The following is a 24,793-nucleotide window of genomic DNA, read 5'->3' on the forward strand; positions in this document are numbered from 1 at the left end:
TGTCCTAAATCTAATTCTATATTTTCCCTATGCACTACACATTGTACATTACATAACATTACAAGAACTGCATACATCAGTACCTATAACATTCTATGCAATTTTACATCACTCCATAAAAAATGCAATAAAACCACATGTCACAATACACACTTTACAACAGTTGTCTTCAAAGGCAGATATATGAAAGTTCCTGTCACACCTTTACACCATCATGGAGCAGGAATAAAATAAGGCCAAAAGCTGGTCACTTTTGCCTAATGTCAGGTTGCTTTTAAAAACTCATTTATATTTTTATATGCATTTTTCAGACTCCTCAGAGAAAAGTATAAGGAAAAAAAACACACCAGAAAATGCTCAGCAGGCATGTGTTCATGAAATCAGATCCACTTTGAACTGTGAAATGCAGAAGATTTTCTGAACAAAAAATGAATGATAAAACGCAGCATTTATTCTATGTGGGAACATGGCCTAAATCTTATCTTTCTAAAGAAACACTACAGCCTCAAATCATCAGTTTTCACTAGGAATCTGCATTAAAACTAAAAGCTTGCAAAATTTTTGTACAACTCAGAGTAGTGCAACATTTTTCAAAAAGTGTGTGGAGCTTAACGGTGAAAAAGTGTAGCCAAGTGCAGAGGCCCACAACCGGGAAACGGAAAAACAATCCCAAATGGGGAGAAATTGTGAAAAAAACGCAATTCTGACATTGTTTTTTGGAAATTGTTTACGGTGTACATTTTTTGGTAAAAACGGCTTCGCAATATAATTCTACTCTTCAGTATGATTACAGCGATACCAAACATGTTCAGTTGCTTTTATTATTTTAGTGGTAAAAAAAATCAGAAGTTTGCAAAAATATTTTTTTTGGGGTTGTGTCGCCATTTTTCAGTTGATGGAGCTGTGACTGCCTATTTTTTTGTGCGGCTAGACAACATTTTTATTGATACCATTTTGGGATAGATATGACGTTTGCTTGTTACAGCATTTTTTGCTTAATTACAGCGATCAAAAAAATTTCATTTTGGCGGTTATTTTTTTTTTTTCGTTTGCGACTTTTACCGATCGGGTTAATCATTTCTATATTTTGATAGATCAAACTTTTCTGAACGCAGCGATACCACATGTATTTTCTCATTTTTTTTAATATCATTATTGCGGGGAAAAGGGAAATTAATTGAACCCTTATTTTTTTTTTCTTTTCACTGTTCTTAATAGTCCCCTTAAGGGAACTGAAGCTGTGATCATCTGATCACTTGTGCTATATACAGCGATGCGACAGCAAGGGACTTTTGCAGTGACTCATGCAGGGAAAATTGACTTCCTGTTTCTACATAGATCTTAAAAGAATTCAGGTCGTCTGTTTTTAATCAAATGATGACATAGACATAATGGGCAGCACGGTGGCTCAGTGGCTAGCAAGTTTGTATGTTCTCCCTGTATTTGTTTGGGTTTCCTCTGATTTACTCCCCACCCCCCAAAGACATACTGATAGGGAATTTAGATTGTGAGCCCCAATGGGGACAGTGATGATGAGGTCTGTAATACTCTACAGAATATGGTACTATGCAAGCAAAGCATAATAAATAATTAACTGGATAGAAGGGCAAAATGAGCAATTGTAAGTACACAATGCAATATAATATGATTGCAATATATTAAGTGTATAACATTTCTGATGTGAGTGCTTCTTTAATATTTACTAGTAAGGAACAATCTGCCCTTTCTGTTCTGGAGTGTGACCATTGGTTTGGTTGATTGTATTGGTTGTCTGCAGCGCTCTCCCAGACATTTTGGTGTTGCCAAGTTCAGTTCAGAGCAGCGGTAGGCAAGTACCATATTTTTCGGACTATAAGAGCACCAGACCATAAGACGCACCCAGGTTTTAGAGGTGGAAAATAGGAGAAAAAAACTTTTCAAGCAAAAAATGTAGTAACATGTTTAATAACATAATAATTCAATAAATAAATATAACTCCTAGAATGTCCTTCAGCTCCAATGGCATGCTGGGAGTTATAGCTCACCCCACATTTATGTCATGTGATTTCCCTGAGGAGAACTATAACTCCCAGCATATCCTGTAGCTCCTATGGCATGCTGGGAGTTATAGTTCACCACAGTGGTAGTGTTTTACTGTATGTGCTGTACTTAAACTACAGTATAATGCTTGCCTCACTGTTTGTCTCGACCGTGCTAGGCAGGGAGCGTGGTCGCACTGCAGGTAGCGGGGTCGCACGCAGGAAGAGGGATCACACAGCGTAACGTCACTGCAGCACGTGATCTAGACCGGAGACCGCCCACTTTCTCCTGTCTAACACAGCCATAGTGCATTAATGGTGGCGCCGCTGATCCCTGCTCTTTGATCCCTCGTCCTGCCATGCGACCCCGCTACCTGCAGCGCAACCATGCTCCATCGCCGCCACTGGTGCCTCCACCCCACACCACAGTAAGCACCAGAACAAGTGTGTTTGGACTACATTCGGACCATAAGACGCACCACATTTTCCCCCCAAAATCTGGGGGGAAAAAAGTGCGTCTTATGGTCCGAAAAATATGGTATCTTAACCCCTTAGTGAACGGACCAATTTTTTAAAATCTGACCAGTGTCACTTTACGCAGTAATAACTCTGGAATGCTTCAACATATCCCATTGATTTTGAGACACATGATTTTGTTTTTTTGTGACACATGATACTTTTATTGGTAAATTTGGTTAATATGTTTTGAGTTTATTTATAAAAAATATCAGAAATTTGACAAAAAGGTTTTAAAAATTGCAATTTTCAAACTTTGAATGACCATCCCTTTAATCCCAAAAGTCATACCACATAAAAACATTCATAAATAACATTTCGCTCATGCCTGCTTTACATCAGCACCATTTGTAAAGTGTTGTTTTATTTATTTAGCATTTTAGAAGGTTTAAAAATGTAGCAGTAATTTTTCATTTTTTCAAGGAAATTTACAAAACTTATTTCAGTTTTGAAGTGACTTTGGGGGTCCAATATGTTGGAAACCACCCAAAAGTGATACCATTTTAAAAACCGCATTCCTCAATGTATTTAAAATTGCTTTCAGGTGGTTAATTAACCCTTTTGATTCTTTTCAGGAAGTAATGGAAAGTGGCATGACAAGAATGAAAAAGTTCATTTTTACCACCTAAATTTTGATAACTTCTGAACAGGCTGCTATAGCCTGCAGACTCTAAGGCCGTTACACGCCATCATTACCACACAATCAAGATCTCAGGGTGCCAATGAGGTTAACCCCTTAACAACATTAGACGTACTAATACGCATCTGTGCCCTGGGACTTAAGAGCCAGACCCGTATTAGTACGTCATCGCGATAGCGCGCGCACACAGGCTGTGGGGGCGCGATCGCCGCCGGGTGTCAGCTGATTGTCACTGCTGACATCCGGTACTATGTGCAGGGAGCAGTCCCGCACCGCTCCCAGCACATTAACCCCCGCAATGCTGCGATCGAAGTCGATCGCAGCATTGCGGTGGCAAGGGGAGGTGATCGCAGATACTCACCTCCTCTTCCGGCCTCCAGCGCTGTCTGCCGTGGCTTCCAGGATGTTGCCATGACGACCCGATGTCGTCATGACAACATCCGGGTCACCAGACAGCAGGAAGATTTTTTGGACATGCGCAGTGCATCTCCAAACTATCTTCTCCCTGTCCAGCGCTGACAGCCGGCACGGCACAGGGATGGTGCTCCATTCCTATGCCATGCAGGCGATCAGAATAAAAAAAGTGAAAGTCCCAGAGTGGGACAGAGTAAAAAAGTGTAAAAACTGTCAGAAAGTAAAAAGAAAAATAAAAAAAAAATGTAAAAATATAAAAAATAAAATAAAAAACATAATCCACTAAAAATAAAAATATAATATACCCATCAATAAATATTATTATAAAAAAAATAAAAGTACACATATTTGGTATTGCCGCGTCCGTAACAACCTGACCTATAGAACTGTCCCACTAGTTAACCCCTTCAGTGAACACGGTAAAAAAAAAAAAAAAAAACAAGCAAAAAACAATGCTTTATCACCATACCGCCAAACAAAAAATGGAATAACACGCGATCAAAAAGACAAATATAAATAAAAATGGTACCGCTGAAAACGTCATCTCGTCCCGCAAAAAACAAGCCACCATACAGCTCCATCAGCCAAAAAATAAAAGTTATAGCTCTCAGAATAAAGCTATGCTAAAAAATAATTTTTTCTATAAAATTGCTTTTATGAAAAAGTGCAAAACATAGAAAAACAATATAAATGTGGTACCGCTGTAAACGTACTGACCCGAAGAATAAAGCTGCCTTATCAATTTTACCACACGCGAAACAGAATAAAAAAAAACAAAAAAAAAACAATTCCTGAATTGTTGGTTTTTGTTTATTCTGCCTCCCAAAAATCGGAATAGAAAGCGATCAAAAAATGTCACGTGCCTGAAAATGGCACCAATAACAACGTCAACTCATCCCGCAAAAAACAAGCCGTCACATGACTGTCTGCCAAAATCTGGAAAAATTATAGCTCTCAAAATATGGCGATGCAAAAACTAGATTTTACAAAAATGCGTCTTTTAGTGTGTGACAGCTGTCAGTCATAAAAACCCCATATGATTCTGGTATCACTGTAATCGCACCGACCCGAAGAATAAAGTCGTCTAATCACTTATACCGCACGAGGAACGGCATAAAAAATAAACTCTCGGGTTAGGGTTGGGCTAGGGTTAGGGTTGGGATTTTTTTCAAAAGTAAGAAAAAAAGATGACGATATGGCCACTAGTGTTGAGCGCAAGTGCTCGCTACTTGAGTTTGCATCGGGTGCTCGGGTATGCATTGAGGTATTTGAGTGACATGCTCGAGTCTCCGCCCCATATGCTTCGCGGCCAAAAATACTTTGCGGGGATTGCCTGCCATGCACGAGAGATCCCCGCATGTTTTTTTTTGGGTGTCTAATAACCGTGAAACATGCGGGGCAGGGACTCGAGCATGTCACTCAAGCACACGCAGTACATGGTGCATACCTGAGTACCCGATGCAAACTCAAGGAGCGAGCACTTGCGCTCAAGACTAATGACAACTTATTCAATATGATGACCTAATGTTATCAAATTCTGTGTCGTATCTCTGGGTTCAAAATGTTCACTATACACCTTAATAAAATCATTGAGGGGTATAGTTTCCAAAATGGGGTCACTTGTGGGGGAGCTCCACTGTTTAGGCACATCAGGGGCTCTCCAAACGCAACATGGTGTCCGCTAACAAATTGAATGGAAAATCGTCTCAAATTGTTAGCGGACGCCATGTTGCGTTTGGAGAGCCCCTGCGTGCCTAAACATTGGAGCTCCCCCACAAGTGACCCCATTTTGGAAACTAGACCCCCCAAGGCACCTATCTAGATACATAGTGAGCACTTGTGCTTCACAAATTGATTCGTAAAAATGAAAAAGTGGAAAAAAAAATACTTTTTCATTTTTACGAATCAATTTGTGAAGCACCTGGGGGTTCCAAGTGCTCACTATGCATCTAGATAGGTGCCTTGGGGGGGTCTAGTTTCCAAAATGAGGTCACTTGTGGGGGAGCTCCAATGTTTAGGCACATCAGGGGCTCTCCAAATGCAACATGGCGTCCGCTAATTATTCAAGCAAATTTTACAATCAAAAAGTCAAATGGCGCTCCTTCCCTTCCGAGCCCTGCCGTGCGCCCAAACAGTGTTTTTTCCCCACATATGGGGTATCTGAGTGCCCAGGGGAAATTGCACAACAAATTTTGGGGTCCATTTTTTCCTGTTACCCCTGTGAAAATAAGAAAAATTGGGTCTAAAGTAACATTTTTGTGAAAAAAGTTAAATGTTCATTTTTTTCTTCCACATTCAAAAAATTCCTGTGAAGCACCTGAAGGGTTAATAAAGTTCTTGAATGTAGTTTTGAGCACCTTGAGGGGTGCAGTTTTTAGAATGGTGTCACTTTGGGGTATTTTCTGTCATAAAGACCTCTCAAAGTGACTTCAAATGTGATGTGGTCCCTAAAAAAATGGTTTTGTAAATTTTGTTGGAAAAATGAGAAATCGCTGGTCAACTTTTAACCCTTATAGCTCCCTAACAAAAAAAAATTTTGGTTCCAAAATTGTGCTGATGTAAAGTACATATGTGGGAAATGTTATTTATTAAGTATTTCGTGTGACATATCTCTCTGATTTAAGGGCATAAAAATTAAAATTTTGAAAATTGCAACATTTTCAAAATTTTCGCCAAATTTCCATTTTTTTCCCAAATAAATGCAAGTGATATCTAAGAAATTTTACCACAATCATGAAGTACAATATGTCACAAAAAAACAACCTCAGAATCAGGGGGATCCGTTGAAGCGTTCCAGAGTAATTACCTCATAAAGTGACAGTGGTCAGAATTGTAAAAATTGGCCTGGTCATTAACGTGCAAACCACCCTCAGGGGTTAAGGGGTTAAAGAGGGAGCCCCCACACTCTGTTAACTATTTAGATTCTGTAGTCACTATTGACAGCAGAATCTAAGGGGTTAAACGTCCATGGTCGGTGCCAAACATGGATCGTGGCTGTTGCAGCAAGTTGTCAGCTATAGTGAACAGGTGACAGTTACAGGATTGCCACTCGTAGGGGGATGCTAGTCTCTTATATCGCAGGTCAGTAAAAAGACGTCTATTGGTCACTAAGGGGTTAAGACACACACTCTACATTACATTCACATATACACAGATTTATTAACAAAATTCTTTATCGAAGTACTTCTTTAAATTTTATGTTTCTACTGATCTGTTTTTTTTTATATTTTCAGACCAATGATGATCTATTTCACTTTTATTGACATAATGGGAATTCCCAGGAACAGATATCAGATGCGAATTCAACTCTTGGAAACATCTATAGACCCTTTATCTCCTTAATTTTTCAAGACATAAAAAGATAACAGACCACACAAAGCCATCAAGGGACTTTATTAGTCAACAATCCAATTACTTTTGAGTCTGGAAATTAAGGACTATGCAAAAAGTAGCTGTAATTTCTAAAGGGTTAAAGGGAACTGGTTATCAAAAATGTGGTTGTGAAACCACCATCAGCATTCTACATAGCTCAGAAATGTATACATTTCTACATGTCCTTGTTTTTCAAATAAAGACGGAAGGGAAAAACTGCACTTATTAAGCCACCATGGCGTTGTTACTAGTCATTAGGGCCCTGCTGTACCAGGTCTCCGCTGTGCCATACAAGATGTCATTCATGCCAACAGCATGGGTACCGATTACTCAACACTGCAGATCACTGACAAAAGCGCTGCACCCCACTGTCACAATTGCAATTTCTCCCTGCCTTATACAAGCAGCGACTTAAACATGGGGAGTTATGAGCCATGTAATAACTACATGTTTATGATCTGATCCCTTTAACGCATTATTTGTAAAAAAAATAAATAATAAAAATCAAGTGGTTATCTCAACTTATTAAATGAAAAAAATTGCTGAGTGCTTGAAAAAAAACAACAACTTTGTAATATACCTCTTAATAAAATACTTTCCAGAAGGATTTTTAATTCTATAGTTTTCTGCTCATTGCCTAAGTTACTGACCACCTCTGCCGTCTGTTAGCAATGGCTCGTTTTCTAGGAATGGAGAGCACTTGCAGGCAGCTGTTTGCTATACAGTCCTACTCTGAAGATGGCCGATGGCGGTATCTGGCCAGCTTTACAGCTCCTGTGCTACTCCAATGCTGCAGAGGAAAAGCTACCTCTGCTAGCAGCATCATTTAGTGCACAGTTCGGGCCAGCCGCACAGCCATGCCATTGTTCTGAAATGTTGCTCTTCTGCCTTCAGGCTTCCCGGTTGTCGGGGGGGTGGAGAGAGAATATCCATTTTGGGTTAAATAGCATTTTTACATTTTGGTTTCATTACGTATTTTGCATACTCTGGCCTTTACAGGCTTTTCGTTTCCCTGCACATTCAGTTTCAATATAATCTGTGGTTATCAATCAGCTGAGAAGAGCTCAGAAAAAGGACAGATAAAAAAGTTATAAACTTTCCTGTCAGGCCACGTTCACATGTTGAGTATTTGGTGAGGTTTTTTTTACTTCAGTATTTATAAGAGAAAACCAGGAGTGGGTAAAAAGTACAGAAGTGGTGACGTGTTTTTATTATAAATTTCCTCTGATTGGTGAGTTTTTTACCTCAGTAATTATAAGCCAAATCCAGGAGTGGACCAAATACTCAGTGTGCACGTGGCCTTAGACGATCAGAGCGAGCTCGCTGACAGACTCTCTGGTGAGGAGGTCGGCCACTTTTACTTGTTAGTGCAGCTTTCCTCACAAACTGCCCAGCACTTCTGTCTACAAAATGGCTGCTGACGGAGAGTCATGTGACCAGGCCTGTCCATCAGCCTCATCAAATAGAAAAGCAGTTCCGTTACAATTGAGAAAAGCTGAGGGACAGGTCTAGTCACATATTCCTCCGCCAGCAGCCATTTTATGGTCAGAAGTGCTGGTCAGTTTGTGAGGAAAGCTGCACTAAGGGTCCGTGCGCACGATGCGTTTTTCAAGCGTTTATGCTGCGGAATTTTTGCAGCGTAAACGCTTGGGAAACGCTTGGTAATCCGTCCCCCATGGTCCCCAATGAAATTCCGCACTTTCAATGCCCATGCTGTGGATTTTTCCACAGCGTTTTTGATGCGCTCAAAAATCCGCAGCATGTCCATTATTTGTGCCTTTACGCATGCGGAATTGCCACCTACAATGCATTAGAAAACTCATGGCAATTCCGCATGTGCAAAACGCGCGAAAAACGCGTGTCAAAATCTGCATGTATTTTTCCGGGCAAGGAGATGCAGAAATGAAGCAGAAATTTTCTGCTTCAATTCTGCATCGTGGGCACATAGCCTTATTACAAGAGAAAGTGGTTAAACGTCTTTAAAGGGAATCTGTTGCCAAGTTTCTACTGCGATATTAGCAGCATGATGTAGGGGCAGAGACCCTGATTCCACTGATGTATTTGCCGCTTGCTGCAAATTTTGCTGTTTTACCTGCTGCAGCTCTACCAGTTCTCTGAATGCTCAGCTCTGTAGAACACTACTGATTAGCAGCTTTCTGTGTACTCTGTGCATAGGCAAAAAGCTGCCAAAAAAATGCAAATTAAACAAAGACGATCAGCGGTTGTTCAAACGGGCGGAAGATAAATCACTCTCAGACACTTCACTGCAATCAATTTCATAGCCTATCAAGCTTTAATAAAATTTTAATAGGAATATTTAATTGAAAAATACTCAGCTTGGACAAATAAAATACTTGCAAAATAAGGTAATTTTTACATCACGACCCTTTCAAAATTAAACTTGACTGAAATAATTGTGTGACAATAGCGTGGAGGTGTATTAGAAAGTCAACAATCCAGATGTAGCTTTAGAGATGGCGTTCAGCCTTGGAAAGACAAGGTTTTTTTTCCCAAGGAAGGCAAGCCTGCTCCAGCTCTGCAGAGATGTCCTAGAGGCAGGAACATTTAGTAGATCTTGGTATTCTTCACAGCAACTGCACCTATCATGTCTTACTATTCATAAATTCGTCTTGGTTCACCCAACACAATTCCACCCTCAATCATTGCATTTCGAAACCTCTGCACCTACAAAACAAAGAAGTGAATGCATTTTTTTTTCAACAGGAACAAATAGAAATAAATTGTCTTGTCTAGGTACATGCAATCATGGGGTCTGACTTCATATTTTACACACATATCACTGGATATTCAATGTGAGACTCTTTATCTGCACATCTTAGACTACATGTACACATCCATGTGACACGTCCTAGTGATGTATGTTTTCATCTCGGACATCGCACTGATCTATAGGGTTTCATTGAGCCATATATACATCAAATTTTAAAAATAGATCGGTGTCTCTTGTCCGTGAGACTCATAGCATGTCCTATTCTGATCCGATCTTGCAGATCAGACTTGGTCATTAAAGTCTATGGAGATCCATGAGACACAGGTGAAACTAAGAAGACATGCTTTGTACTTCAGTGTTCAATCCTAGTTTCATTTATTTTTAACTTGTACATTGTTAAGACTCAATAGATTTAAAAAAAAAAAAAAAAATGAAGAAGAAGACCCCTTAAACAACTAGGATACCGGAGAAAAAAAATTGGATAACACATGGTGAAACCTTTATAAAACAGAAGTTACTTACATACTCACTTTTATCACCACATTTCCACATAACAAATAAATGACTCCACGTTCTAGAGTAATTACCAGGAATTGTTATGTTCTGCCCATAGTGGCTCACTGTGCATAAAGAACCACTGATATATAGCACCAGATATAACCCAGAGGAAAGTTCACACTCATTGGGCGTGAAGCGGCAAAAGGGAAAAAAAAATGTGGTTTTAAAGCAAATCTGTGTTGTAGTCAGTTTTACCAGCAAAAGCACCCGGCTGGTTCCAATCTATTAATAATCTATGGTAAAACTGCATGTGGGCAGGCTTGGACTGGCCCACAGGAGTACAGAGAAATCCTCCGGTGGGCCCTGGGCATGAGTGGGCTTATATGAGTAGTACTTGGCACTATATACTTGAATCACCATGTACAGGCAAAGGCTGTGTGCCCATGATGCGTTTTTGGTGCGGATTTGCAGCATGGAAAAGCTCTATAAACGCATTGCATACCTTATCCCATGACTTCTTATGACATTCTGCAAGTTCTGTGCACATGGTCAGGATTTCTTCTGTGCCGATTTTACTTGCAGAAAAAATCCAGACATGACCAATTCTTGTGCGTTTCCGCATGCGGATTTGCCTATACAATGCATTGGAAAAGCGCATGGCAAATACGCATCAAAAACGTATGTAAAAAACCGCATGCGTTTTTTCTGCCAAGTGGATGCAGAAATGCTCAGGAAAATTTCTGCTTCATTTCTGCATCGTGGGCACTAAGCCTAAGGCTGCATCTTATTCAGTTCACAATCTACCCAGTTCATTGCTATAGAAATTTGTGAATTAGCCACTTTACAGCCTGGGGCGTATTGTACGCCCCAGGCTGTCACCCCCTGTTCAGCGCGGGCTCCGGCGCTGAGCCCACACTGAACCGGGCACATGTCGGCTGATATGTGCTCGCAACAGCCGCGGGTGGAATCGCGATCCACCCGTGGCTGTTAACATATTAAATGCCGCTGTCAATCTCTGACAGCGGCATTTAACATCGCCGCGCCGGAAGCGCGTCACTTACCCCGTCCATCGGTGACCCTGTCACGTGATTGCAGGTCACCGATGGGTGGGCATGACAACCCTGGGTCTGCAGCAGACCCCAGTGGTTGTCATGTGCTGATGCAATAACGGGCTTCAAAACATCGGATCTACCCCAAAATAGTATCAATAAAAACTTCAGCTCGGCGCGCAAAAAATAAACTCACCCGGCCCCAGATCCCGAAAAATGGAGGCGCTACGGGTCTTGGAAAATGGCACCATTTTTTATTTATTTATTTTTAGCAAACTTTGGAATTTTTTTTCACCACTTAAATACAAAAGAACCTATACATGTTTGGTGTCTACGAACTCGTAATCACCTGGAGAATAATAATGGCAGGTCAGTTTTAGCATTCAAAGAAAGTGGTAAAAAATAATAATAAAAAAAAAAAATTGTATTTCACTTTTTTTTGCAATTTCACCGCACTTGGAATTTTTTTCCCGTTTTCCCGTACACAATATGGTAAAACCAGTAATGTCGTTCAAAAGTGCAACTCGGCCCGCAAAAATAAGCCCTCACATGGCCATATTGACCAAAAAATAAAAACGCTATGGCTCTGGGAACAAGGGGAGCAAAAAACAAAAATGCAAAAATGGAAAATCACAGGGTCCTTAAGGGGTTAGGAGATTCAGTCCGAAACACGTAGGAAAAGCTCACATGTATTTTTTCTATATAGTACTGGGAATGTTCTGTTTTAATTCACATCTACTTAAAAAAAATGTTTTTTTTTGTTTTGTTTTTTTATCCAAAAAAGGAGTGCCAAACTAAACAGCAGGGCCCTTGTAACTGTAATGGAATTGAAAAGAAAACCGATGGAGTAATGCGAGATCTGTATTTTTTAAATGGACATAATAAAGAATACTTTTAGCATTGGATTTCTGTTGCTGGATATATATATTTTTTTTGCACAAAAAGTACAAAGTGACCATTATCTGTATAGCGCAATAAACAACTCTCTAATCAGTATTATATTTTTGTACATTATAGTTTTATATCACTATTGCAAAGTGAATTGATACATTTATTCGTGGATGCTTTTTAGTGAAAGCTGAGAGCTGCTGTTCATATCCAGCCCTCAATTACCTAATCATAAGATGGGAACAAACACAGACCACGCCAGAGCCAAACGCACAGATGAGCTCTGAAAATGACCACACTATTTAGAGATCCGTCATCAACAGCACAAGCTAAGCCCGAGCGACTGATGAATACATTTATGAACTGCTACTCCACTTCCAAGATAAATAAGGATGCTTTTAAGCTCAAACAGAGCAAATAAAAGGGACAGAGAAATCAAGGAGAACCTGAGAAAACAGCGTGGGCACTCCTGTGTATATATTGACATGGTAATGTCCTTTACTTGTTTGTGCATCCAAAATAAATGTGAATCCAGACAACCACAGGGGTTTGCATGCAAATAACCAGGAGATTAAACTGATTAATCAAGCACACTAAATACATAAAGAATACGGCTGCTTGACCTGGGTAACTAATTCAGGTGATTTTAAGTTATTTCTGAAGATATAAAAGGTAATCAATAGTGTTGAACGAGTATGTTCTATTAACCCTTTCGCCGAGTATGCTCGGGCCGAGTATTTATAGCTGCTCAGTGATATGGTTGAATCGCTCCCGTGAGCATGATTTGCAACGGTTTGACAGTTTTACTACATGTGAGGAATGTCTATTTCTTACACATTCCTCACATGTAATAAAGCTGTCAAACAGTTGCAAATCATACACACGGGAGCGATTTAACCTTATCACCGAGCAGCTGTAAATACTCGGAGCCCAGCCGGAGCATACTCGGACAGAACATACTCGCTCAACACTAGTAATCAACGCTTTCAAAAGGTTTCCTATTAGCACTCAGCAATGGCCAGGATGGGCTGTAAAGCGTCACTTGTCTGTAGGTACATATTAATTAAAGAGGTGACCAGCAAATCTATTGGCAAAATGTACATATTAATATCAAATAGAAACCGGACTATTAACAGCAACTGTTCACCAAGCAGAGCAATAATAGGGCGACGCGTCAAAGTGTTTTCACCAGAAAACTGGTGTAAAGAACTTAAATATTTGCGCAATGTGGAGTGGTGCACAAATATTACGACTTAGGTATTTTTCAGGCCAGTTTAATGCAGCGTCTCCACAATGGGTGGAGCAGTGGAAGGGTCGGGGCGGTATGAGGTGTGGCTGCGCCAGCCAGTCAAATTCAGCAAGATTTCTGATGTTTCATACGCTAGAAATGCTACTCCAGTCCCTTACTGCCCCCCACCATGACTGAATATATTGTCCCAGGAATTATATCGTTAAAATCCCCTTAGCCACTATATTTGGTTCTCGCAATGCCAATGATGCAATGAAAGGAATTGTTTCTACCAGCTCTCAAAAGAGAAGGGGCACCTTAAATGGGTTGCACTATCACAGAAAGTCGCTAGGAAACTTACAAAAACATACTAAACCGGGTTCATGTACCTGTTGGAAAAAAAAGAGTAGCACAAAAAACATTTGAGCTCCATTGTGTCACCGCCGTCTATGGCTGCATCAAATGTCTCATCTGAAGCCCCGAAGACCGCTGGCAGACATGCAGACACGTTGTATAACATGAGCACAGAGCCTCAGCAGTAAATGAATTAGTCAGGTACCACCACAATTCCAATGGGTTTTCTCAAAATATACAGAAATAGTGGGCTACAGAAAATATGATAAATTAATAAAACAGGCACTACTTACTTATTGAATCCCTGTGCCCTTCTGGTGCTCCCTGCTGCTGACTATAGTGATTGGCTGCAGTGGTCACATGTGGTATATGGCACGTTATCATTGCAGCCAATTACACACACACAGGAGTGGTAGTACTGAAAGGTCTGGGATTTAATAGGTAGGTAATGATTCTTTGATCATTTTATTACATATCCCTCTTCTATGTTTGCTTTTTACATAATTTTTAACCAATATATGACCAACATCTCCTCGTGACCAACACAGTTTCCAGAAAAACACAAACGGTATACCAGAACAAAAAGGGGGAAATGTATCAATACTGGTGTTTTATATGGCAGTCTAAAAAAATAGCACCAAATGTAAAACCTTGAGCAGTAATCTATAGGAAAAAAAGAGCAATGGCTTTATTCCAATTGTTCTGGTAAAGAAGAGACTTATGTAAAGGGCAGAATTCTATTTTCCTCATCTTCAAGCCAAGGCCTTTCATATTTTTAAGTCACATATTGCATCAAAATTTTGGCTATTAACACTTCAGAGGAACAATACAGCTCCGGTCGTACAGCATCATTACTCCAAACTAGTAATTCATAAAAGATCAACTTTTCTTCTCACCGACTCACTACGGAACACCCATGGGATCTCTCGGAAAAACGTGAAATGGATTCCAGCCTCTAAACAGCGTTGGGACAAAACACGACCGATATTCTCACATGCCATGGCATCTTTTGTACTGTAAAGATGTTTCTTTACGGCCCATTCTTGGGTGGAGGCAGAGAGTACGACATTACCGCTACAATGTTCCACAGTTGCCGTCACATGATGCCCAGTGCGTTCTAGACGTACCCTTTAAAAAAAAAAAAAAAAAAAAAAAAAAAAGAAAAGAAAGAAAACGACTTGTGCTACTTGGATAGAAATTTATGTCTGGGTATAACTATCATCAAAGTTAGGAATGCCCATTATAATCATGCAAAAAAAAGGGTCATTCAGTGTCTTATACTTTGCAATATATTGCATTTATATTACCACATTCTCTCCCGTTATTTCTCACCTATGCCAGTACTGACGTGTTGGCCACACTGTGCCCCATCCTCGATCTTTAACGGCCAGTGCAAGTCGCTCCAGGTTTCGAGGATTCCTATTGGTGAAATCTGGGTTTACAATTTCATTCTCGCTTGTGTCCACTTCAGCCACCTCGGAGGTTTGAACCCTGCTAGATGTACTGGCTGGACGGATTGCTTATAAAACAGAAAGAAATAAGTTAGTTACACATATGCTAGTAACAAGCATCTATCATAATATCACGATTGCTACATTAACCACTTTGCGCCAGAGCCTGTTTTTGCCTTCGTGACCAGGCCAATTTTTACAATTCTGACCACTGTCACTTTATGAGGTAATTACTCTGGAACGCTTCAACAGATTCCCCTGATTCTGAGATTGTTTTTTCGTGACATATTGTACTTCATGATAGTGGTAACATTTCTTCGATATCACTTGCGTTTATTTGTGAAAAAAATCGGATATTTGGCGAAAATTTTGCAATTTTCAAACTTTGAATTTTCATGCCCTTAAATCACAGAGATATGTCACACAAAATAGTTAATAAATAACATTTTCCACATGTCTACTTTACATCGGCACAATTTTGGAACCAAAATTTTTTTTTGTTAGGAAGCTATAAGGGTTAAAAGTTGACCAGCGATTTCTCAATTATCCAACAAAATTTACAAAAACATTTTTTTTTAGGGACCACATCTTATTTGAAGTGACTTTGGGGGGCCTTTATGACAGAAAATACCCAAAAGTGACACCATTCTAAAAACTGCACCCCTCAAGGTGCTCAAAACCACATTCAAGAAGTTTATTAACTCTTCAGGTGTTTCACGGGAATTTTTGGAATGTGGAAGAAAACAATGAACATTTAACTTTTTTTCACAAAAATGTTATTTAGACCCAATTTTTTTATTTTCACAAGGGTAACAGGAAAAAATGGAATACACAATTTGTAGTGCAATTTCTCATTAGCGCGCTGATACCCCATATGTGAGGGAAAACCACTGTTTGGGCGCACTGCAGGGTTCGGAAAGGCAGGAGCGCCATTAGACTTTTTGAATGTAAAATTTGTTTGAATAATTAGCAGACGCCATGTTGCGTTTGGAGAGCTCCTGATTTGCCTAAACAGTGGAAACCCCCCACAAGTGACACCATTTTGGAAACTAGACCCCTTAGGGAACTTATCTAGATGTGTGGTGAGCACCTTGCACCCCCAGGTGCTTCACAGAAGTTTATAGTATTGAGCCGTAAAAATAAAATTTTCACATTTTTCCCACAAAAACTTTTTTCATCCCTTAATTTTGCATTATCATAAGGGTAATAGGATAAATTGCACCATGAAATTTGTTGTGCAATTTCTCCTGAACACACCGATACCCCATATGTGGAAGAAAACCACTGTTTGGGCGCACGGCAGGGTTTGGAAGGGAAGGAGCGCCATTTGACTTTTTGAATGTAAAATTTGCTTGAATAATTAGCGGACGCCATGTTGCATTTGGGGAGCCCCTGATGTGCCTAAACAGTGGAAACCCCCCACAAGTGACACCATTTTGGAAACTAGAACCCTTAGGGAACTTATCTAGATGTGTGGTGAGCACCTTGCACCCCCAGCTGCTTCACAGAAGTTTATAATATTGAGCTGTAAAAATAAAATTTTCACATTTTTCCCACAAAAAATGTTTTTCATCCCCTAATTTTGCATTATCATAAGGATAATAGGAGAAATTGCACCATGAAATTTGTTGTGCAATTTCTCCTGAGCACGCCGATACCCCATATGTGCGGGAAAACCACTGCTTTGGTGTACGGCAGGGTTCGGAAGAGAAAGGAGCGCTATGTTGGCTGGGATAGGTTGCAGACACCATGTCACATTTGAAGAGTCGCTGACATGCCGAAACAGCAGAAACCCCCACAAGTGACCCCATTTTGTAAACTACACCTCTCAAGGAATTCATCTAGGGAAGTAGTGAGTATTTTTTAATTCATACCATTGGGCAGTGAAGAAAACATAATTGTATTTTTACCACAAAAAAATGTTTTACCCTCAGATTTTACATTTTCACACAGGGCAATGGGTAAAAATGGTGCCGAAATGTGTCACACAATTTCTTCTAAACGTGGCAATACCCCATATGTGGCTGTATCGTACCTCTTAGCCATACGGCGAGATCTGGGAGGGAGGAGCGCTATTTCACAATTAGAGAACAAATTATTGTAGATTAGGCATTTGATTTGGGAGCACAAAATTTTCTGAATTTCTTTTGGGGGGCAAGGGTCATTTCGCTTTTCCAGAGCCTTTCTGCTACCAGTAACTTGGAAGTCCCTTATATTTTTAACAGATGACGGACCTGAGTGAGGGCTAGCTTTTTTTGAGGACCGAGTTGAAGCTTTTATTGGGAACATTTTACGTAACATTTATCCGGCGCTCTAGGCTGAGCACTTACATCGGGGTTTCCATCTAAATTTCCAAGTGATGTAATTCAGATGAAACCCCTGCAGGATCCATTCACTATAATGAGGCAGCAGAGTTACTCTGGACTCCGTCTGGCCTCTGTTTAGCGGTGTCCTTTTTTTCAGAAGAGCACAAAACTGTGGCCAACCGCACTTTTATGCACGCCTAAAAAAAATGACACCGTGGGATCACAGGCCAGATGGCATCCACAGAGGACTATATCTGCCTCATTACAGGGAATCTTCCGTCATGGGTTCCGTCTGAATCACGTATTTCAGAGATTTACACGGAAACTCTGGTGTAAGTGCTCAGCACAGAGCGCAGGATAAATGTGAGCAGAGCCTTACTGCGATCTTTGGGAGACACAATAAACAAATCAGTAGCAGGTGAAGAATTGGTTTTATTTATTTTTTACGCCGTTCCTCGTGCAGTATAAGTGATAAGATTACTTTATTCTTCGGGTCGGCGCGATTACAGAGATACCAGATTTATATCGGGTTTTTATGATTGACAGCTGTCACACACTAAGAGACGCTTTTTTTTTTGCAAAATCTAGTTTTTGCATCGCCATATTTTGAGAGCTATAATTTTTCCATATTTCGGCAGACAGAGTCATGTGACGGCTTGTTTTTTGCGGGACGAGTTGACATTTTTATTGGCACCATTTTTGGGTACGTGACATTTTTTGATCGCTTTCTATTCCGTTTTTTGGGAGGTAAAATTAACAAAAACCAACAATTCAGGAATTGTTTCCTGAGGTTTTTTTTAATGCCGTTCTGCGTGTGGTAAAAGTGATAAGGCAGCGTTATTCTTGGGGTCAGTACGTTTACAGCAATACTACACTTACTGTATATTTTTTTATGTTTTGGCGCTTTTACACAATAAAACAATTTTATAGAAAAAATATTTTTTTTGCATCGCTTTATTCTGAGAGCTATAACTTTTTAGTTTTTGGCTGATGGAGCTGTATGGCGGCTTTTTTTTGCGGAACAAGATGACGTTTTCAGCGGTACCATTTTTATTTCCATTTTGCTTTTTGATCGCATTTTTTTCCACTTTTTGTTTGGCGATATGATGAAAAAGCATAGTTTTTTGCTCCGTTTTTTTATTTATTTTTATTACGGTGTGCACAGAAGGAGCTAGTGTGACAGTTTTATAGATCGGGTTGTTTCGGATGCGGCGATACCAAATATGTGCAATTTTTCATTTTTGCATAAATATACGGATTTATTGGTTTAATATTTTATTTATTTATTTTGTGATTTTTTTTTTAACAGTTTGAAAACATTTTTTAGACTTTTTTTTTACATTTTTACTTAGTCCCTGTATGGGACATTAATTTTTATTTTTCTAATCACTTTTCTCATGCAATGTAATAGACATGTATTACATTGCATGAGAAGTTTGCTGACAGTTTCACACTTTCTGTCTCCTGCTGGACTTAGCTGCAGCCTGAGCTCAGCAGGGCACCATATATGGCAGATCTGGAGGCGGTCATGTGACCTCCAGCTGCCATAACAATGGCAGGTCCTGGAAGGCATCAGGGGGCCGTCAGAGAGGTAAGTGGACGACCCCCTCTCCTCTCACTATCTTCTATATGCCACGGATCAATATAGATCGCGGCATATAGAAGATAGCAAAGGGTTAACATCATTGGGACCTGATCCAAACAGGTCCCGATGATGTCCCCTGTCAAAGCTGTCGCTCTGAACCGCAACCGCAACACTTGCAGGACCCTCGACCGTTCATAAACGTCGGCGCTGCACAGAGCCCAGGCAGCGCCGACGTTTATGTACAGTGGGCGGTCGGGAAGCGGTTAAAATGTGAAGAAGGAGCGAGTTTTTGCTGAATTCTGTGAAGCGATATGAAAGTCGAATGTATCTGGGTGGACATCACTGTAGTCAATGGATAACATGAAAAGGCTTTATAATTAATTGTATTAATTATTGCTATTTCACAGAAGTCAGACCTGGAAATATCTACAATGCATAAACTATAGATTATTCCATAAAAGGCATATACATCTTTAGGTTGGATGTAAACAGTGACTTAAGGTTGTGTGTGAGAAGCGCATATGCAATACGACTTTAGAAATCTGTTGTCAGGTTTTTGTTATTTCATCTGAGAGAAGAATGATGTAGGGAAAGAGACCCTAATTCTAGGGATATAACACTTACAGCACTGCTTGTTATATTTTCAATAAAAATCAGTGTTTTATCGGTAGGAAATTATCGCTAGAGGGCTAGTTGTCTTGTCCCATGTAGTCATCCTGCTCTGTGTAACACCACCATCACCACTGGTCGACAGCTTTCTGCCTATGCACAGTGTACACAGAAAGCTGCCAATCAGTGGTGTGGGCGGGGTTACACAGAGCTCAGCATTCAGCGAACTGCTAGATCTACAGCAGATAAAACAGTGATTTTATCAAAACTACACCAAGCAGACCAGTAAGTGACACATCACTGGAATCAGGGTCTCTGTCCTTACATATGCTGATCTCAGATTACACAGCAAAAACTTACTGCTATTACAAAATGTTCAGTCATGGCTGGGCTGTCTCATTTACCCTCTGATCTAAGAAAAGGGCATTGTGACACTTAGGCCACATCCATTAGACTGCCTTGAAATGATTGCGGACATTGGCGGCCACAAATGAATTCATACAGTACATAAGAGAGGTAGGGCTAGCCTGAGCCAGACACCTTCTCATGGGCACTACGTTATTTGCATGACATCGTACATGTGCACATTTAGGAATCCATAACATAGTATAGCTCAGGGCATATAAAATCCGAACGTGGATACAATGAGTAGTTAAGGCAATCGCAGTAGCGCTAGGACAAATGGTAATACACCTGATAGTTAAAGGGGTTTTCCCATGAAAGAAAGTTCAATTTAATCAACAGATCTTGGAATAATAATAAGTTACACAATTGGATGTGTTTAACTAAAATGTTCCTGTGCTGAGATAATCTTATAAATGTTCCCCTGTGTAATGGCGGTGTCTGACCATGTACGGCACATGGTCTGATCATACCACATCTCCTGGGCAGGGAGGGGAGCAAAAGACAATACAGACATTACAGCAGGGAATGACAGCTGATTCTTTTTGTGAGGTAAAATATTTTACTGCCTGTTTTTAAACAATGTTTTACTTCAAAGAAAAAATCAGCTGTGCTCTTCTGATGTAATGTCGGTATACGCTTTTGCTTCCTCCCCTGCCCAGGAGATGTGGTATGATCAGACCATGTTCCTGCACGGTCAGACACGGCCATTACACAGTACACAGCAGGGGCACATTCATAAGATTATCTCAGCACAGGAACTTTTTATTTAAATACATTCAATTGTGGAAGTTGTTATTATTCCAAGATCTATTGATTAAAATGAACTTCTGTTTGTGGGAAAACCCCTTTAAGCAAATAACCCAGCAGTAATATATGTAAGGCATAATGCTCACCCATAAAGTTATGTATCCTTGTGTGAAAGTTCACAGCCCCGACGCACGTTTCGCGTGGGCCTACTTGGGTGGTTGTGGACTTAGGCTGCTTTCACATTAGTACACGTTCGCTGGTCCCGTCAGGGCATGCGTCTGAACCCCCCCGCAAAACGACATAACTTTATGGGTGAGCATTATACCTTATGCATATTACTGCTGATTGGTTTATTTGCTAAACTTTTACCCCTATTATTACCCTTTGTCCCAATGCTTCTATGTTACTATATATAAACCAGTAATTATCTGTAGTGATTATTTTTATTTAAAGTAACTAAAAAAAATCTGAGATTAGTAGAAAAAAAAAATAAATTTGTGTCATCATTTTCTGAGACCTGTAACTTATTTTTTTATTCAGTCAATAAAGCTAAGTATGGGCTTGTTTTTCTGCAAAGGTGAAAAAGAAAATCACCAGCTCACGTTTCCAAACTTAGATTTCCGTGTTCCTGGAGCAGAAGAAGTTGCAAGGCTGAGGTCAATTGAAAAACCCAATCTCTTTTTTCATTATTTTTTTGCACCCTAGCTGTAGTTTTCTGTGAAAGCATTTCGGGGTTCATATGATGTGATCACTTTTTACTGCATTGTTTTCAGGAATGTGCCAACCAAAAAACAGCAATTCTGGGGTTTACATTTTTTTCCAGCGTCTACCATACTGTTTAAATAATTTTATATTTTGACACATCAGACTTTTATGGATATGACAATGTCTTAAGAACATCTCCAGAATCCGACCTTTTCTCACCTTTGAAACTTCAAAAACTCTTACTGTTGCTCTTATTCATCTTAGTCATCTGGACTACTGCAACTCTCTTCTGATCGGTCTCCTTCTTACCAAACCTTCTCCTCTCCAATCTGTACTAACTGCGGCAGCCAGGCTTATATTTCTGTCCAGCTGCTTCACCTATGCCTCCACCTTGTGCCAGTCATTGCACTGGTTACCCGTCCGCTACAGGGTACAATATAAACGTATCTCTCTCACCCACAAAGCTCTCCACAGTTCTGCACCGCCTTATATCTCCTCCGTCATCTCTATCACCCTACCTGTGCCCTCTGTTCTGCAACTGATCTAAGACTAACATCTGCCATAATCTGAACCTCTCACCTCTGTTTGAATACTTCTCTCATGTTGCGCCAGCTTTCTGGAATGCACTACCCCAGATAATTCGGTTAATACTTAGCGCCCACATTTTTAAACGTGGTTTAAAAACACATTTTTTTAGACAAGCCTATCACCTCACCTCACTAATCTAATTTTTCTCTATTGCCTCTTTATAAATTTTCCTCAGAATCTGGTCCCTTCTACTCATCTGTCTTCACATCCTCTATGCACCCAATAGCCCTTGAGGACTGTGCTTATATACTGGCTGATGACCGGATCATGCAGCTTTACTTATTATAATGATGGCTGCACTGTACGGGACAAGCACTTTTTACCTATTGTGTCACCTCTATTTCCTTGTACATTATAAGTTTTCAAGCAGGGCCCTCACTCCTTTAATTATTGAACTATGTTAGTTTGTATTATCTTTATGGTCTGTACATGTTACCGCTTAAAGGGGTTGTTCACTATGAGGACAACCCCTTCTCAATCTGAATGTCTGTCTCAGTTAAAATAAAAACACCTATTACCACCTCCAGTGCCAATGCTGTTCCAACAGTGCTGGCACTCGCGCTTCTGAGGCTCAAGTAAGGTTGTTCCATCATGTGAGCCCTTGGGACGTAAAAGTAATCAACAGGAGGTGAGAGCTGTGTCTGCCTTCTCACTTCCTCTTAATTCCTCTGCTTTTTTTCAACAACATTAAACAACTGAATGAACATCCTCTGAGCCCGGTGATGCCATAATTTTTGCCAGGGGTTGTATGTCCGAAGGCGGGACAGTAACGCCAGCTCTGATTGAGCGCAGAGGTCACATGATGGAACAACCTTATGCGAGTCTCAGGAACACAAATGCAGATACCACTGGAATGGCACTGGAATCGGCAGTAAGTTTAGGTGTTTTTAATTTTAATGGGGGCAAACATTCAGACTGAGAAGGAGTTGTCCTAGTAGTGCACAATCCCTTTTATTGTAAAGTGCTGTGGAATATGTTATCTCTAAAGAAATAAAATAATCACTCCAATTATGCTTATTTTGTAGTTTTTAAAATTTCCTTATCTTTCAAAGGGGGAAAAAAGGGGGTGATTTAAACTTTTTTTAATATATTTTTTTTAAAGTGTACACTTTATTCCTTAGTTTCCTTCGGCAATGTGAGCCTGCGATTATTTGATTGCTCATAGTATATACACTACAATAAAGTAGTATATAGTGTAACTGAGTGTGCTTTGTAGGAGGACTACAATGGCGGCCAAGGGGGCTGTTAGCACACCCCTGGCTGCCATGGTGACCCATTGGCACCTCACGACTGAGTCACAGTGGGAGTTATGGGAGCTGATACACACACCGGAAAACAAGGCATTTAACTACTTCTGTCAGTGATTAATCAGTGGCATTACAATGGTTAAAATGCAACTTGAGCCACTGCTGGTACCCTAAGAAAACACTCCAGTCCATCTCTGCGGGTTTGTCCTGTTGTGGCTTTTTTGCATCTATTGATCGTTTCTTGAGAGCTTATTTAGTCATTTTTGACCACCAGTGTATTTTTCTCACGTTTTTTCCTTTGTTTTTGGGTCGTTTCTTTATTTATTTTTCTGCAAATACACGCATTCAAGAAAAAAAACAATCCCCCCTCAGGTGACCCTTTAAGCCCCACAAACTTTTCCGCTGTGTTTGCATGTGTGACACACGGTTTCAGGAATACGGTGATGACCCGGACCTTTAGGTGGGTGAACCCCAGAATAGTGACAGAAGGACAGAATATGTATGGACTGAGCCGGTCACAATAGTAATTACCAATATATACTGATAAATGCCCCATATAACAATGCTGCTGCTGCTGTACAGGGCAGTGATAGCCAGTGTAACCCTGCTCATGTGATCACTGCACTGCCCTACAAGCAGACACCTCAGGGACTAACAACAGGCACAGCCTCACCTTGTAGGACACCTCTGCCCCTCCTGAGCACGGACATGACTGCAGGAAGCTCAAGGTGACATCTACTTGGCTTCAGAACCTGGATGCCTATGTTAACGGACACAGGGACAGGGCAGAGGATGCAAGCTTCTCGAGCCTTGAAGGACCTTCAATGACGTCATGACTAGGAGGAGCCAGGTTCTGCGATTATAGGAAGAGTATAGTCAGAAAGTAGAGACAAGGGCGTGACTTCAGCACGTGACTGGTCACATGGGTGTGACATCAACAAAGGTCCTTACGCCACCACCACATATCCAGTGCACATGCTCTGGTTGTACAGTGTGAGGAAGTAGGACATCCTATCACTGATAATATCCATGGATAATATATGGTGTGTGCAGTAGTTTAGTCGCAGTTAGAATTTGTCTCTCTAGGTTGCTGGCAGCAGCGTGTCCTTAAAGGGGTATTATCAAATTTGCAAGTTATTCCCTACTCATAGAATAGGGGATAACTTCCCAATCACTGGGGGTCCGACCACTGAGACCCCCAACTAGTTCCGAGAACCTGGGCTCTGCAGAGGCCTGTGTGATTGGAGAGGGTGTCAATCATGTGCACTGGCGCGCCATTCATTCTAATGGGAGTGCCTAGCAAAGCGCTAGGTTATCTGCTTGTCTCACTAAAGCCACGTTCACACATTGCGTATTTGGTCAGTGTTTTACATCAGTAAAACCAGGAGGGGAACAGTCAGAAGAAAAGTATAATAGAAACACGTCACCACTAGTGTTGAGCG

At 40.5% G+C, this 24,793-nt stretch overlaps 1 protein-coding gene across 1 annotated transcript; it reads right to left on the minus strand.

The window, feature by feature from the left end:
* Positions 1–9,248: 9,248 nt before the first annotated feature.
* MRPL18 (mitochondrial ribosomal protein L18) lies at positions 9,249–24,208 on the minus strand. The gene is made up of 4 exons (XM_073650803.1): positions 24,025–24,208; positions 15,041–15,227; positions 14,605–14,836; positions 9,249–9,645 (listed from the first exon to the last, which is right to left on the minus strand). Exons 1-4 carry the CDS (start codon positions 24,059–24,061, stop codon positions 9,574–9,576), a joined length of 528 nt encoding a protein of 175 aa, XP_073506904.1. The 5' UTR covers positions 24,062–24,208; the 3' UTR covers positions 9,249–9,573.
* Positions 24,209–24,793: the final 585 nt, after the last annotated feature.

This window comes from Phyllobates terribilis, unplaced genomic scaffold, assembly GCF_046119375.1.
Source record: "Phyllobates terribilis strain yellow unplaced genomic scaffold, ASM4611937v1 Scaffold_11__3_contigs__length_659146591, whole genome shotgun sequence".
NCBI classification, from domain to species: domain Eukaryota; kingdom Metazoa; phylum Chordata; class Amphibia; order Anura; family Dendrobatidae; genus Phyllobates; species Phyllobates terribilis.

What these genes read in the sequence shown, in the direction of transcription:
- MRPL18 (XM_073650803.1), bottom strand. Translation starts at nt 24,061, where the DNA reads ATGTCCGTGCTCAGGAGGGGCAGAGGTGTCCTACAAG. An exon ending in GGGCAGAGGTGTCCTACAAG is followed by an intron (nt 15,228 to 24,024) that starts GTGAGGCTGTGC and finishes CTGTTTTATAAG; the next exon opens with CAATCCGTCCAGCCAGTACA. An exon ending in GGGTGTTCCGTAGTGAGTCG is followed by an intron (nt 9,646 to 14,604) that starts GTGAGAAGAAAA and finishes TTTGTTTTGTAG; the next exon opens with GTGCAGAGGTTTCGAAATGC.